Genomic DNA, 17312 nt, shown 5'->3' with positions numbered 1-17312 from the left:
TCCCCTTTGACAACTGACCATTCATTCCTTCTTTTCTCTCCTAACTTGAAAAAAGCTAACAATACTCAAGAGGACCATTCCTCTTGTGCCATAGTAGCTTCTTTCTTTTAAAGACCTGTAAATTTTCCCAAAGCTTCATAGAAATCCAAGACACATGCACCAGAGTATCCAAATGTGGAATTGCAACACTGCAGTTACCAGGTCATCTTGTCCACGTGTTCCTTTAGAAAAGCCTAGTACATTTTTGAGACATGACTTCCATCAGGAAATCTGCACTGATTCTTCCCCAGTTAAAATCTCTGTTACAGCTGTAACTCCCATCATATTGCCATGCTAGGGTAGGCTTGTTAAAATATGTGGCCTTTGTCTTCTAAATTATTTGGATACTTAACCTTTGATTCCCCCAAGTAGTATTTTGCTTTTTTTTTTTTCATAAATGATATTAAGGGGACATTTTGTGGAAAAAGAAGGTAAGAGTGAACAAAATACCATGTATTTTTCTGACTAAATCATTACCAGTTCTTCATTAAAGAATGCTTATAAAGAAAACCAAATTCCAGAAGTTTATTTTATGGAATAAAAAAGCCCCAAACCAAGACAAAAAATCCTTCAAGGTTAAGTTCCTGAATCTGTACTAATTAGTTACTAACCTGTAACTAATTAAATATGACTTTCTTTTTGAGCTCTCTAATATTACTTTCTGTGTTTTGATTTTCACATACATATGTAGGCAACTTTTATAGAAAGTGAATTAATCTAGGCTTTGGCTTTTGTTCAGCTATGTCTGGCATATACATATCTGAGATCTGTAACAGAAGAGACTGTTTTAGAGACATGCACATTCACATCAGTATCACGTTTCTAAATTTCACAACAGTCTTCATTTTCAGGCCTTCATACTTTGTATGTGCAAGATTTCCCTATTGTGTCAGTTGGCTTTTCTGCCTGTGAAGCACTGAATAAAGCATTGGTACATTCAGACAAAAATTGCCTGTGCTGTTGACAGTGTATGCTGTTGAAAATGTAACAACAAGCAACTCAATTCTGATTTTCAGCTTGCTTTAAACTTACAGAAATGGTGTAACTGCCACCTGTTTCTAATTATTCCTGAAAAACCAGTAAGAGGTAATATGAAGGGTCACTCAGGAGTATGATTCACAGTAACCTGGAAACTTTAGCTATTGCTCTTTGACTGATGACATTCTCTTTGCTAAGCCCGCTGTGTGCTGCCCGGACCACAGGTTGTTTGTAGTGTCTGTTGCACTGTGTCCTGTCCAAGGCACAAAATCACAGTGATGGGGGTTCAGAGAGGGTGAGGATATTCTTTTTCTTTGAAGTAGTACGAAATAAGGAAATAGAAGGGGCTTAAGGAAGTGCCTTTTTGGTATTGATAGCTTCTGTGAAAAATTGAAATCTCTACAGCTGGTCAATGGCGTCAGCAGTTACCAAATATCTGAGCCGATCGCTGCTACACTCTTATGACAAATGTTCAAAACTGGATGACATATTTAAATAGGTTCCTGAATCTATAATGATAATGAGTTGATAGATAGTGTGATGTTTAGCCAGGTTGTACCTCACAGCCATTCACTGAGATTTGTGGATATTGGTCACTGAGGTGTAACAACTTTATTGAGACTTGGAAGACCAAACATGGATTTAAAAGTTTAACATTAGGATAATAATTGTGCTAGTATTTTGGCCCTATTTCCTAGAAATTTTTCTTTTTCATCATAAAAAAACACCCACAAAGAGTAAAGCAATTTTTAAACATCTTGGCTGCTAGTGACAGCATCTTAGAATCATAGAATCATAGAATGGTTTGGGTTGGAAGGGACCTGAAAGCTCATCTAGTTCCAAACTCCCTGCCACCTTCCACTATACCAAGTTGCTCTGAGGCCTGTTCAATGTGGCCTTGAACACTTCCAGAGATGGGGTATCCACAGCTTCTCTGGGCAGCCTATTCCTGTGTTTCACTACCCTCTGGGTAAAGAATATCTTCCTTATATCTAATCTAAATCTCTCCTCTATTAGTTTAAAACCATCCCCCCATGTCTATCACTGTCTGTGTAAAAAGTTGCTCTCCCTACTTTTTACAAGACCCCTTTAGGTACTAGAAGGCCACAATGAATTCTCCCTGGAGCCTTCCCTTCTCCAGGCTGAACAACTCCAACTCTCCCAGCCTGTCTCGGTAGGAAAGGTGCTTCAGCCTTCTGATCACTTTTGTGGCCCTTCTCTGGACTCGCTCTAACAGGTCCATGTCTTTCTTGTGCTGAGGACCCCAGAGCTGGACACAGTGCTCCAGGTGGGGTCTCACAAGGGCAGAGCAGAGGGGTAGAACCACCTCCCTTGACCTGCTGGCCATGCTGCTTTTGATGCAGCCCAGGAGTTACAGAATCCTCAAAAAGTTTAGTATTGGTACACTAAAAAAATTGGTCAAGGTTTCTTAAAGACACATAGAGTAGAAGAAAAATCCTACTAAAATGAAAGGCAAGTTTATTGCTTTGCCACACTTGTGGGTATGAGGCAGTGAGACAGAAAAGCTCTATAGAAGCTGGATGTAAAATGAGCAGTTTCAGTATGATTGTGTTTTATTTTATGTTGCCAAATAAATACATCTATAAGTGTGTATAAAATCCCTCACCCAAGTGATTCTTGAGGAGTCTTGATCACTTGTAGCTTCCTGGCTTACTGCATTAATGCTAGTATTTAATATGGATTCTTTTCTATTTCACTTAACACTGTTCTCACCTTTTCTTAAGTAAATCTCACTCATCCTACCTCCATTTCTCAATGATGTGTTTATTTTCACAGTTCTCTCAACCATCTCTTGCACAGGCAAGCTCACTGACCATTTTTCAGTAACTTTTGAGACCCAAGTGTACTTTTCTTAACATGATCGGCTGGTAATTTGAAATCTAGGTCTCTTTGTCCTCTTCTTTCCTGGCAGCTTTTTCCAGAGACTATCGTGGAGCAACCTGTCATCCTCATAATCCTTGAGTGCTTCATGCAAGAAGTTGATCTCTACAGAATTCAGATAACTGTTGTCTTTAGGAATCTTCTTTATTGAATGCCCATTGTGCAGTGTTATGTGCTTACCTTAAGGTATATTTACTCAGTGTGTCACATGAGCATCTGCAGAGCAGATAACAGCAATTTGTGGAACTTCGATCCTGAGCTGCAAACAACTCTTTCATAATACAAACTGCCTCATCCCTCGTGCTCAAGAGAAAGGAGGAAGCATTGAAACATACAACGAAAATGAACTGATAACTTTACTATAGCTTAGTAATGTTGATTTCTTTTTTTTCTAATTAAAATGGAGAGTTCGTCAAACAGTAGAATAAAGATTTATATTTTTATTATCAGGGATAGTATTTACATCTACAGCTCCTAAAGATAACCATCTCCTCTCTTAAAATGCTTGTTTGGAAATCACTGCCAGGAGCAGGCATGAATTCTCCCCTTCCTATATTCACTGTTGCACTAGGGAATTCTGTGCTGCCTCTGACACAGCAGACACCTGGCACTGCTGGTACTCAGGTATGATGAATTATGTCTCAGACCTGATGTTTCTCTGTTAGTTTTACAGGAGGCCATATAAGTTTTTTTAAAGTATAAACCCTAATGAAACTTTTATATAAAGAAAGCTCTCAAAGGGTCATAGGCTTAATGTCCCTTCATCCTTTTTACAGGAAGAAAAATGACTAAAACTTGAAGTCAGACTCTGGCATGCTTGAACACCATATGCCTGCACTATTGAGAGACTGGAGCAGAGTATCTGGAGAAAGATGAGAGAGTGTGGGTGGCAATAGAAAAAACAACCACCACTGTAAGTTAGCAAGATAATATCCTTACTTTCTTCTGTGGGTCTCAAGAGTGATTAAAAAAACATTGGTGTTTTAAAAATATTGCTGAGGACTACAGTGTGACTCATAATGCTTCAGAGAATGGAATTCTTGGAAGTTTCACTGTAATGCCAGATTTTAGAATGGAGGGCAGCAGAGCTGCAGAGAAGTAACATGAGGCTATGTTGACGGAGAAAACATCTCTGAGGAAATGCAGGCGAGAGGGAAAGAAAGGAAAGAGAGTGGGCCTGGGGAGATATGACAAGACAATTATTTATACTGAGAACTGTTGCTTGCACTGATGGGAGTGTTTCACTGCTTTTTGAGGTTTTATTGGCCAGAATGCTTGCCTACACAGTTCTTGGTCATATGCACAGCAGGGAGAGATAAGTAACCATGTTTTGACCAGTTAGACAATGAAAGGAGTTACACACAAGTCCAAAAGCCCAAAGCCCGTCCTAGAGCTGATCTAAAAGTTTTGAGTAAAACTTTCCTTTTTTTTTTTTTTTGTTTGTTTATTTGTTTGTGTTTTTTTGGGTTTTTTTGTGGAGTTTTGTTTGGAGTTTGTGCAAATTTCTGGTAAATTCAGCTGTTTTATGAGGGAGTGTATTGGCTAAATGTTGTGAAGCTTTCTCAAGTCAGAATAGAATTTCTGGTCAGAATAAAATAAAGAAGAATGATGATCATCTGGAATTAAACAGTAGCCTCACAGTTATGGCATGTACCTGATATTTTGCTTGATACTGTAACACAACTGAGTTATATCCTGAGTAAGTAGCTTTGCTAGGAAAGTGAGCAGTCTTCCTCCCACCATCCCCCACAAGTGCTGATCAACCCTAAAGTTCCAACAAAACAGTTTGTGTATTTCACATTGTCCAGGATATGAATTTTCCAGGTTCAGATCCATGGACATGGGCTGGTCTTGTACCAGAACATCCTCCTTTAAGTGAGTATCCTGTCTGGCAGCTGAGGTAGGATTGATTTCTCTCTATTGCTTACAGGGTGAAAAGGTATTGTTTATGCTGGAAGCCTCAATGCTGAAATCTAGGCTTTATTATTATTATTTTTAAGAGCATTCTTAGTATCTAGGTTTCTCCTATAAACTATAGTTTATGCATATTATTAATTAAAACATGTTGGTTCAGAGTTCTGAAAATGTGTTGATGGCTTAAATGTGGATAATGGTGCTGTCTAGATAGAAACTTTGTATATCTTTTAAACATTTAATGATTATTCATCTGATAATTTACATCTGAGAAATGCCATGACTTGATATTTTGTATTTCCTCTGTGGAAAAAAAAAAAGTCATAAAATCAGCAGGGGAGCAAATATGACACCATTTGTGTAAGTGATGGTTATATACCACAGTTAAATAAATATCCTAAGTGAACAATTAGTTGATATATTCTTGACTGAAATTTGTTCATGTAATTTGATCGATGAAGTGTGTGGCTAAAGAATAAATTAACAGATCATAACCAGTTCCTGAACAATTCATGAATGGGAAGAAAGACTACAGAACAGGGAATATGAATAATGTGTATGTTATTTCCCTTGCATAACAGGAAAATGTAGATTTTTGAGTTGGCCAAAATGGAAAATGAAACTTTAAAATTTTTTATTTTATTTTATTTTTTTCTGGAAAATTAAATATAGTTGTATTTAGAAATGAAACATCTTAAATGAAAAGTGTGATCTATTATGAAAATGAGCATGGGTGGTTTTTTTCTATTTTTAATGTTTTTATGTTATATTGAATTCTTGCTGAAATAATTTTGCAGTTTTCAGAGGGACAACACAGATTTTAACCAGATTGAAATGCCAATATAGGTGGATAAAAAATTCAGTCAAAAATTTGTCCAGCTTTCCTGGGCTTATGATCTACCAATTCCTTCATTTCCCAAAGCAGTGAACAGAGAAATGTTTATTTGTTATGGGGTTAGTGCAACTAGTTTTCTCTCATCCAGTAGATTTCATAGTAAGTGTACACAGCCAGGCTGTTATTATCTCAGAGTCAGCAGTAAAATCTGCAATGCATGATGATAGTAGGTTCTCAAATAAACAAGACTTTGGACAAAATGAAAAAATGCACCAAAAATTTGAGTAAACAACTGCAAGACAATCTGCATCTTCTCAATTTGTGTAGGAGATAAGTCAGGGCTGGGAAACATTTTCTGATATGCCCATTAATGGATGCACAACTCATCCAATCACTCAGGAGCTAATACTGCACTTTTCTGTTCTGTGCATAAAAAATGTCATGCCAAATGACTCTGAGTGGTATCCATAATGATGAATTTACAGCCATCAGTAAGGAGCCTTCTTCGATTGTCTGCATTAAAGCAGCAGATGATGATGATCCCATCCAGTGATGCTTTTCCTTGGCCTTATTAAAAAGAGCAGCATACAAGGCAATCATACCCTTGGGTGTCTTTTGACTTGCTCAAAAGTATGGCTTAAGTGTTGATTTCTTTTCCAAAAAACCCCAAATTCCATTTTGCAATGATGACACATCCGTGCCTAAAAACGAATGACTTGGGCATTACAATGAATGCCCTGATTGGTCACCTGGTATTAAAAATAGTACTGGGTTTCACAGACAATATTTAGCTGGGCACATCTGTCAATTGTCAGTGCTGTGCATGGGAAATAGATAACCATCTCCCTCTTTTCACTGTCCCACAGTTTGGGCCTTATCCCATGCATTTGTAATACAGTGCTGCAGTCTCTCCTGGAGACCCCATAGGCTCAGTGGCTTCTTCCCCATTGTCTGGCCCATGAGCCATTGTCTTACTGCATTGAGCAAGAGAAGCTCGACAGATCTAGAAAGGACTCGTGAGTCAGCAGGCATGTTCAGTGACTCCAAAGACAAAACAAAATCTGATATGCGTTTTTGTCAAGTCTCTTTTCCAGGGATTAGATTTGTTAACCAGATAAAAAATTCCAGGGTGAGTTCATAGTAGCACGGAATATGTGGTAAGAGACAAAGGAGATCTTTCCAGTTTCCAGCAGTGTCTGCAGGAAGGACTAATATGCATCTCTCTGATAGGTTCCTATCCAACTTAAGAAAACACAGATGCATTTCTGTGGTACATACCAATTTGTTTCAGTTCTACTGGTAAATCATTACAGAGTTCCTCCAAACCTGTATTTGTGTTCATGAGAATGCAGTTGAAGACTTTAAGGTTCAGACAGTAAAAAAAAAAGGCAAAAACGAAAAGCAAGATCCATGACATTTCTTCCTCAATCTACTCTTTTTTCTTCCTTTCTGTTCCTCTCAATAGATAATTTCTGGAAATTATTTCGGCTGAATAAATGCAGTGAAGACATCTCATGGGAATAGGAGAGGTCTTGCAGGTCAGTTTTGGGGAACAGTTCCAGATTCTTCTGTTGGTTTTGCTTACCAGACCTTTGCTCTAATTAGGTAGATAGAACTATTGACTCAGTTTGATGTTGTGGTAGATTATTTTGTATCAGAGATACATCACAACTGAAACACCTATAGGTCTGCATGAACATCAAAAAGACTAGAGCTCAGCATAATCATTCCAGTGGTATGCCTTCTAGAGAAGGCAATATACAGTGAAAAGGAAAGATTAAATGAAATAGAGAGAACAAGACAACTGAGTTCTGCATTTTCTGTTTCCCCAGAACTGTTCATTGTTCACTGACATACGTGCAGTGGATGTGTTCCACTTTTGAGTGAGAAGAAATAGAAATGAACTTGTTAATTTGTTTAAATTTTTGTATAATTATCACTTTTTGAATTAACTATTTTATTTTATAAAATACATAACTCCCTGCCTCTCCCTTTTCAGTGTTCCAAAACCACTTTGGGCTAATTTGATCTCTGCCATTGTATGCATGTGTCTGTGTGGCACAGTATGTTCTCTGTGTGCATGTGCTGCAAATCCAGTTGACAGCAGCCTTGTGCCCTATTCTTTTCTGATTGTCCTTCATTCTTGTCCTTCATTGCAAATGGAAAGTGAACAAATAACTTAATTTTTTTTCTTGCATTGAATTGTGCAACTTCCAGAACTTCTTCAGCTCAGTCCGATAGTTTTTTTTTTAGGGTCACTTCCATTATAACAATTCTTGAAAGTCATAATATATACCTTTAAATTTTATTGAAAACATAATAAAACATATTTTTTCATAAACATATTTTAAAATTTATCCTGAGGTTACTAAATGATTTTTTTATTCTTAGAAATTATTTCTACTCTCAGGTCTTTGGCACTAATGATATCTTTGGCATAATTATGTTTGTGAAGTTATATGAACTCAGAGAAAGCTCTGAAACATGTTTTGAATCAGAAATGTTCGAGTTTATGATACTTAAAGTGAGGTTCTGTGCTATGACACCTCATTTAAATTCCACATTGTGGTACATGATTTGAGGACTTCTGCCTGATAACCTGTAGTGATCAAATAACTATACTGAATTTTTTCTACTACAGACAATACCTGACTGACTCTTCAGGCAAAAAAAGCAAGACACACCAAGAAAATAGAAATATGACCCTAAAAATCCAACTGGGATGCCTTAGAATGGATGTGAAAGTCCAGGCAAATGAAGACTGCTCAAGCACTAGTTGCTTTATAAACCTAAGAGGGTGAGAGGGAAAAGATGGGCAGAAAATATCAAAGGCTTTGCCATGGTTCTTAACCTCATTGCTAAGGATTTCAGTAAATTTTAAATCTGTTTATAGTTTTTTTATAGTGCCCATTACTCTATAATGCATAATGAAATGCCCTTCTTCCAGGGACCATGTGCCAGTTCATTCTTGGAGTCTTCAGTAAAAAATACAGTTCTTGGATATCTTTATCAGAGATTCCGGGATCGCCTCTGTTGGGGTAATTCTGGGCACTGGGGGAGTGACATGCAGGAGGTTGAGCTACCTTGCCCCATATGGCCATGTCCTAAATGTCCTTTTAAGATGGAGGATATTTATTACTTGGAAGGGAATAAGAAAAGCCAGGATGGATCTACTAACTTGCAAAAGAGAGAAGAAAAATCAGACAGGCCTGATCTTCTAAGTTTGATGGGCACAGGAAGTCCATGGACCAGACTGAGTGATCCTTACATTTGAGGGGGTAAGCATTATACCCTGAGAAGGGTTCTTACACAAAACATATTAGCTGAAGGATTTTAACCTTGTCCTGTATTGCATTTTCACACAGGGAGTACTGAATACTGTTTGCTGTTCTAGTTAAGATTTTTTGGCTGTTGATTGTTAGTGCATTTACCACTCTAAACCACTTCCAAAATCCCTGAAGAAGCAGGTGGAAGGCCAAGTAGATGAGAAAAATACATGAATTAGCCAATTAAGTGAAGGTCATAAATGAACCCCATTTCAAGAGGCATCATCAAACATTTGTTTGAAAAGAGAAATTTGCGAAGAAGGAAGCAGGTGTCAAATTTCTCTTGGCAGCTGGATGCTGAAAAGCAATTAGAATGAAAAGCTACCTGATCTAAAGCTCAAGACACCAGGAGGATGTGCCTTAACAAGTGGAAGGAAACACATATCGATGGAGTTTACAACTCTCATGCTGTAGGGAGAGTGCAGAGCAGTGAGGAAATGTGCTGACATGCCTGAATTCTGGCAGGATATAGGACACTGGCATTGCCAGTGAGGAGGAACTTGAGAGTGATTTTTGGGCTCTGTATTCAAACAGATGTCTGTCTTCCACAGCATGCTGTAGGAAAAGAGAGGTTTTGAACCATTAGAAAAGCAGAGGAAGTGCAATAGCCCAGATTTTTATCATAATTACACCCAGGTGGTTCTGAAGTGACTACACCCGTGTCATTGAAGTTACACCAGAGCAAAACTTGTGTTAGAACTGAATTGAGCTCTTTGTTTGCTTGCATTTGTGTACCAAAAGAGTACTCTAACAGCTCTTAGTAAATAATAAATTAATAATGATATTATGATCTCCCTTATGACTGGAAGAAGTACAGAAAAATTAGTGTCAGAGTAAGAATTTGCTTGCAAGATTCTTTGACTGTGTCATTTCTACATTGGTATTGAATATAGGGTGCCTTGCTGGACTAATTTTAATTTCTGCACCAATTAAAATTTTTATTTCAAACATCAGAAACATCCAGTGTAGTCAGACATCATGTGGTGAACAATACAAACCCTAAAGCATATAGTTCATAGATCAAATGAGTAATAGCTCTGTTTTTTGCATTGTAAAATACCTTTAAATCCCTAGCAGAGAGTAGTAATGAAAACAACTAATGAAGGCAAGTGCTTTTTCTGTCTCCCTGCTGTAAAGCAAATAATATTTTAGTAGTTGGTTTCGTTTGTGTTTCCCCATTTGTGCCTCAGAATACACCAGATTGCAATGTTACATCACATTTTTAATGACTGGAACCATGTCCTGAGATCCCCCTTCGACCACACCACAACTTCCTTCTTTTTTTTCTCCTCCTGGCTAGAGGACTGTATGTAATTATGATGAGGACATAATTCAATTAATTATTGACAGACACGTAATCACCACTCAGATCTTTCTCTGATAAATATCTTCCTGCTCTCTGACTTCTGTTTGTCGTGCACTAGGGAGGTGGAAAGGCACTAAAAATGCGTTTTAGAGATAGGACGTTTCTCAATCCTTTGTATCAGCCAGAGAGGCTTCTGCCGCCCTGGGCTCTTTAGATCTACAGCGTATTGTTCTCGTCTGTGCTAAACAAGTATCCCCGAGAAAGCTCAGTGGGATGGAGGCTTATGGTTCATTTTAAGTGAAGGATATAATAGGAGCAGATAACTTTGATTTGTGCAAAGGAAAAGTGTGATCTCTTTCAGGGATTCCAGGAATTCATAGCAATTTTTTCTTCTGTTGGTGATTAAAGAGAAAGTGATAAATAAGAGCTCTGTGTTCGGTTTAAAGGAGGAATGTAGCTTTAGAAAGCTGACTTATTTAGGAAAAAAAAAGGAAAAAAATCCTGACCTCAGATAGCCTTTGACCAAAATCTGCTAGTAGTACAGAGTAAAGACGAGGCTGTTTCTGTTACTATTAAAGCCCACGTAAGGACAGTGATCACAGAAGTCCGTATGACCGTAAAATGTCCTGGGGGTCGGGCTGGGGTGGGGACGTGCCAGGGGTTTGCCCGTAACTTCGGATTACAACTAAAGCGTGCCAAAAGCGGATAAGGGAAAGAGATAACGAGGTGAGAAAGCAAAGAATGGCTTTATTGTAAAGTGAGGAAAACTAAGCTCTAGGAAAAAAAAAAAAAAAGAAAAAGAGTAATCGCGTACACAGAGGCTGCCCTTGTAGCCGAGAGGAGACCCGCTGCTCCTCTGCCTTTGGTTTTGGAGGCACGACGTGCGTGGGGCTGGGAAAGGCGCTGCGGGGGCAGGGCCAGGGCCGCGCTGGGAGCCGTGGGCAGCGGGGCAGAGCGGGGGCTGTGCTGTCCCGCAGCGGGGCAGGGCCAGGTTTGTTGGTGCTGGGGAGTCTGGCCCCAGGGAAGAGCACTCGTTCGTCCCGCGTAGGGTGCCTGGAGGAAGCCGAGGCTGGTGAGCCCGTGCACCAAGGCGGGGAGGCACCGAGGCTCGTGCTGGCAGCGGCCTCCAGGCACTGGCTCCTTTGGCCGCGACCTGGGCGGGCGCTGCCCGCGCCGGGAGGAGCAGGGGGATGCCCTGCCGCACCCTGCGCTGCTGGGGCTGCCGCCGAGGCTCCCCTCCGCTCCGGAGGGATCTGTGCTTGGCGCCCAGCGCGCAGCCAGGGGAAGCAAGCCCACCTCAAGGTGGGCTCTCGTCCCACCGCCCCAGCATCAACCGGAGACGCACGAGTCGGCGGAACTCGTACAGCCCCGAGCCCCAGTGCCGGGGTTTCCGCCTTGAGGCGGCAGCGGGAAGTGAAGGGGCGAATAGATTTAGAGGCCGTCAGAGCAGGCGCAGGTGGCCAGGCGGTCGGAAGCGTAAGCGGGGCACCTGAGCGCCATCCTTTGACACTCTAAACAGAGCGCCCGATTCGCGGGGCGCTGCGCTCCCCCTCCACCCAGGGCGGGGGCTTTGGGGCAAAGGTGGCAGGGGGGAGCGGGGGTCGTGAGCGTCTGGGTTTCTCTGTGAGGGACCAGCCTGTGCTGCTCGTCTTATGGGAGGCGGCGGGATCGGTTACGCACGCTAGTCTAAACCGTGAATGTTGAGCGACAGGAACACTGAGGGTCCAGAGGAACGTTGTCACGGTCAAGACAGGGACTATTACGCCCTAACAAACAGCTTTCCGCAGGTTTAGTTTAGCGCTGCGGGCGCGACTCGGTGCCCAGCTGCGGAGAGCAGCGTCTCCGGCTTGCGCTGCCTCCGGGCCGTGCACCCCTCTCCAAAACTTAGGGGCTTAACAGCTCGGGCGCCTCGTCCCGCTGCTGTGAAGAACAAGGAGGCGTTCGGAGGCGCCATGGGAGGTCCTTAAAGACCCGCTGTTTCTGGGTGGCTTTGCACAGCTCCTGCGGCGGCTTCGGGATGCTCTCCACGCCCGGTCTCACCTTTCGGGCTCCGAGGGAGCAAAGTCCTTCACTCCTCACCCTTTGGAGCGTAGCTGCCGGCCCCCGGGGAGGGGGCTGAGCCTCGCACGGCCGGGCTGGGGGCTGCCCTCCTGCCCTCGCCCCGCAGCCCCGCTGCGCAGATGCGGAGGTTCGCGCGTGCCCCGAGCCGGGCTCCGGTCTGGGCACTGCCTGCGTGCCGAGACGGGGCGTCTCCGGCGGGCGGCTATGCAGCGCAGGACGGCTTTCCTGGCCTATGCTTTTGGCCGGGACTCACTTGCCTGCACCGACGCCGGTCAGCCCCACTTCGCACTCCGAGGCGGCTGCCGAGGTCACAGAGGCAGCGCGCGGTCCTCCTGGTCGGTCTCCTCCCCCGGGAGCCCGGGAGGTTTTCATTTCCCTTTGGGGACACCCAGCACTCTCACTATCAGCCGGGTCGCGGGCGGTGCGCGCTCCTGCCACCGCCGAGGGAGGACTCGCCGCCCCCGGGCCCCCAGCAGCGCATCCTGCAGCTTCGCCTGCCCCTCCTCGGCTGGGGGGAGGGTGGTGTGAGATAGGCAAGAGTGAAAGTCAACGCAGCGGTCTGAAGACAGGGAAAGGCAGTCAAGGTTAGACGTGTATTTACTCAACTTTTATTATTTAAAAAAATTCATAAAAAAAAGGAAGGTGAACGACCGTCTTACAAAACCCCCCCACATAAATAGGACATTCCGTCCAGCTCTGGCTATTGGCAGTTCTAGTATTTGACAACATCAGACGCGATTTCCTGGCATTAGAGAAATCCATTTCAAAATCGGTCATCACAAAGAAATACTAGAAATCCCAGTTAGCACTTGCTAGGCAGCATGGAGCACTTGTACACAACTTTTCAGACACACACCCGCGCACACACGCAGCTGGGAACAGATCCCGTAGGAAGAGAGCCTCCTTAAAAAATAGTAAACGCTTCAAAAAAAAAAAAAAAAGAAAAAAAAGAGTTATTTACAAAACGCACATGGAAATACAGTATTGACAGAGCGTGGCTGGCAAATCAACATGATTTGAATAGAGAAAGGACTATGGCACATCTTGCTCGAAAGCTCGCACAGCAGCCTCCTTCGAGTGTCCCCGCGGGAAGACAGCTCCTGCCATCCGCGACGCAGTGCCTTCTCCCTCCCCACCTCTCCTCCCGCCCTCCCTCGCCTCTCCACCCCTGCGCTTCTTGCCAGGTCCTTTTTACACTTGGATGACCACCGTGCTGGGGCTCTGGAGCCGGGTTTTGTACTGGTCTAGCCAGCTCCTCAGCTCCGAGATCTTGTAGCCCTCTGGTCCTCTGCCTCCCTGGTACATCACCTTCTCCTCCTGGATGATGTAGAGCCTCTCGAAGTAGGCACCGTAGGCGGCGCTGGAAGCATTGTCCATGGTGTCCACGGCCAAGGGGCAATCGGGCGCCCCTTCCCTCATCAGCTGAGCTGCCCGCAGCCTGTCCTGGAGGCACTGGTGCTTGGGGATGTTGTAGGCTGCGTCCGAGCTGACCCAGCCGTCGGAGGGGTGTGCTTCTTCGATGTACACCAGCAGGAAGTCGGCAATGTCCACGAAGTGCGCGGCCAGGCGCTGGAAGGACCTCAGGCGGGCCATGAACGGGGGTCAGGTGCAGCTACCGAAGTTGAGGATGAGGGGTCTCTTGCCGCGGGCGAAGTCCAGGATCCGGAGTCTCTTCTGCCCGTCCAGCTGGATCACCTCGGGGTTGGGGGCCAGGGAACCCACGTGCGCCGACTTGAAGAAGTCCAGCTTCTGCCCATGCCACACGGCTTTCAGCGACTCCAGCGTGAACATGCGGTTGGAGTCGGACACGCAGACCGGGGGGTCGTCGGGGGGCGGCCCCTCGCTGGTGCTGGCCGCCTCCTCCGCCGTGGGCATCGTCAGCATCTTCTTCCTAATGCACAGAAAATCCAGGAGCCAGAGCATCACGGCGGTGAGCAGGAAGCGGGGGAAGAGGAGGATGCAGGCGGCCGCCTGGGTGAGCAGCTGCAAGGTGTGAACGCCGAGGGAGTGGAGCATCGCAGCGGCTTGTGCTGCAGGGCGCTGGCTGCCGGGGGGCCCCCACGCACCCTGCGTGCCGGGGTCTGTGCAGCACAGCTGAGATCCCGCTTCTCTTTAAGCCCATTTTATAGTCAGGGATTTAAATGAAAAGTGACTCCACCTCCGGCCAGAACCCGCCCCTCTGGAACTTGAGCCTGGGGATTACCTACCCCTCCACTCTAATGACCTAAAAATACACAGACAAAAGGGGAGAGAGCCCCGGCGGGAGCCGCGAGGGACGTGCAACGGAGCAGGGTGCAGGCGATATCAGGCACGGCAGAGAGTCCGAGGCAGGGCACCGCCGGGGTCCCCGGCCGCAGATAGCGGCAGGCGCTCACAGACAGCCCCGCCAAGGACAATGCAACAGGCACAGACCGCCCCCGGCCCAGCTCCCCGCGGGCTGTTGCACGGACGCGGGGCCGGGGTGGCAAGCGGGGCCGGGGCCGTCCCGGCAGCGCCTGCAGTGACAGGGAGGCCTCCCGCGCCGCGTCCCTCCCGCGCTCCTTCTCCCTCCCGCCCCGGCACCGGTATCCCCCGGGCACAGCCCGGCCGCCACACGCGCCGCGCCGCCAGGGGCAACCCGGGCTCCAGTCCGTCCGCCGCCCGCGCCGACCCTCCGCGGCGGCCGCCGGGGGTGGGCGCTGCCCCAGCGCCGCCCCGGCCAGCCGGCACCGCCGGCCGCGACGGCGGGCCGTCCCGGGCGGCCCCGGCGCGGGGGGCTCCCGGTGGGCCGGGCGGCGGGCGCTGCCCGCGCGGAGGAGGGGCGCGCGCGGCGGCGGCCGCGAGGGGGCTGTTGGCCGAGAAGCCGCGCGGCGGCGGCGGGAAGCGGGGCTCGCGCCCCGGCCCGGGGTGTCCGCGCCTCAACGGCCCGGCCGGCCCCACCTGCTGCCTTCAGCCTCCCAGGGAACGAGGGAAGGACGGTCACCGCGGGCGCCGCGGGGCCGCCGCTGCCGGGCGTGCCACGGTGGGTGGGCAGGGCGGACGGGGGACACTTAAGGGAGCGCTGCGTCTGCGGTGTCCCCCTGCTCACCGGGGTCCCGCTGCGTCCAGGTGAGCAGCAGGTCAGCGCGGGCGCTCCTTTACGGCGTCCCAAGAGGAGCCAGCACTGCTCTTCTACACCTGTCAAGCGACGTATAAACACAAGCTTCTCATGGGAGTAGGTCTGGCAAAGTCCTTAAACAGATGGCTCAAGCGTCACCTCATGGGCACGGCCAGGTAGACCTGTGTACTGCCCACACAGTGGTTTGGGGTTGGGGGGGTTGTGCATCAGTAGCAAAGTGCTTGCAGTACGAAGGGCTGAGCACCGACTGGCCACCTTCAGTCTTCACCTATCAGGAGGAATTTATGGCCTGTAGATTCCTTCCTGCTGAACTAGATGGAGACCTGTCCCGGAGGTACAGAACTTGAATCTAGTTTGGTGTCTCTGCTCACAACCTTGCCCCTCCATTGTTGCAGAGTTCCCTGCTTGCAGCATGCACATCATCTCCTCACCAGCTTCCTCAGAAAGGGATATTAGTTGTCAAAAGTGCTGAACACTGCCCTCTGCTATGCAAATGCAGCTCATGCATCCCTGAGCTGCTGCTGCTGCCACTCAGGCAGGTGGCCTGCCACACTGACTCTGGGACATGCGACCCAAGCATTCAATGTGCCAGTGGGTCCTGAGCACCCCATTTCTGCCTGTGGCCAGTGTCAGGTCTCTGGCTGCAGATTCCCAGAGAGCCTGAGGACCTCTAACTCCCCCAGGTGTAGCCTGTGCTTCTCCAAAAGTGACCGTGCATGTCTGTGCCTCTCGTCTAACATCTGTGAAATGGAAAAATGAGTGCTGAGCCTCCTCATGGGAGTCTAGGCAGCTTGGTTCATTTTTATGTAACTTATTATGAGAACTCTGAATAAAAGGCAAAAATAAAATCTCATTTTATTTTTTTTTATCTAGTTTCGAATAGGCTGGTTTAGAGCAATCCAATCAGATGCCTTGTTTGCAGCCCTCACGGTGCATTGTCTTTACTAGGTGTCAACAGCAAGTGAAGGTAATTCTGCATTTTAGCATCTGAATGGAAGTATATGCCCCAGACCTCATAAAGCCATGTTCATACACCAGCCTGATTAATAACTTCTTTGACATTCCATGGTGTTCAGTCCTGGGAAAATTATTAGTAGATGTTTGCTATATTGTCAGACTTATTTTGAACTATTCATGTGGGCCTCTCACCACCTCTCTGTGCTGTTATGCAATCTTAAAAACCACAAATTAAAGCCTCTAAACAGATACAATAACAAATTGTGGTAGCTCTGAAGAAACCCCCAGGAAAAAAAATTGATCTTTCAAAGCGACCTCTTCAAACTATGCTGACAGACAAAAGCCTGAGTAAACAGATGGGTTTGCAACCCTGAATATCAACAAACTTTGCTCTACTAGATCAGTGAGAGATATTCCAAGGTAAAAAAGCTATTTGGTCTTATATATTGTATTTGTAGATGGATAGGGACTTTGGAAATGACTTTTTCTCCATTCTGTGGAAACAACCTTGCTTTATTTTTATAGCTTGAAGGAAACCTTTGAGTTGGGGTTTCCTATTCAGCTGTGGATAGAGAAAGAACTGAAGCATTTTTCTCCACCTGCCTAATGCTACACTTTCCTGCCATAGGAAAATTCAGGTATAATCTGAGGCCACTTTTTTCACAGTTTAACAAATGATGGCTCTACAAGCCATGCACTGATATGCTCAGTTGAGGTACAACGCTCAGGTATTAATTCTGTGGGAAAGGGTGGAATTCCTTCTGCAGCCCTTTGGTTCTCGGAAGGTTTGAAGTGATGTGTTGTTGCTGTTCTCACTTCTGTGTTGTGCTGGATGATTTTCAATTCACATGTTTACACTCTGGTAGCCCCCCTCTTTACTTCAAAAGGGTTGTATCT

At 45.8% G+C, this 17312-nt stretch overlaps 1 protein-coding gene and 1 long non-coding RNA gene across 2 annotated transcripts in view; one reads left to right on the top strand and one right to left on the bottom strand.

The window, feature by feature from the left end:
- Positions 1-17312, top strand: part of LOC108641384 — an 83693-nt gene that overhangs the window by 42022 nt on the left and 24359 nt on the right. The window lies entirely within an intron of this gene.
- On the bottom strand, positions 12954-14460 carry DIO3 (iodothyronine deiodinase 3). Its single transcript, XM_029964322.1, has one exon. The coding sequence runs from the start codon at positions 14375-14377 to the stop codon at positions 13553-13555; it is 825 nt and encodes a 274-aa protein (XP_029820182.1). The 5' UTR covers positions 14378-14460; the 3' UTR covers positions 12954-13552.

Source organism: Manacus vitellinus, unplaced genomic scaffold, assembly GCF_001715985.3.
Source record: "Manacus vitellinus isolate BGI_N305 unplaced genomic scaffold, ASM171598v3 scaffold_6_pilon, whole genome shotgun sequence".
In the NCBI taxonomy this organism is placed as follows: Eukaryota; Metazoa; Chordata; class Aves; order Passeriformes; family Pipridae; genus Manacus; species Manacus vitellinus.
This window is presented reverse-complemented; position numbering and strand designations above follow the sequence as displayed.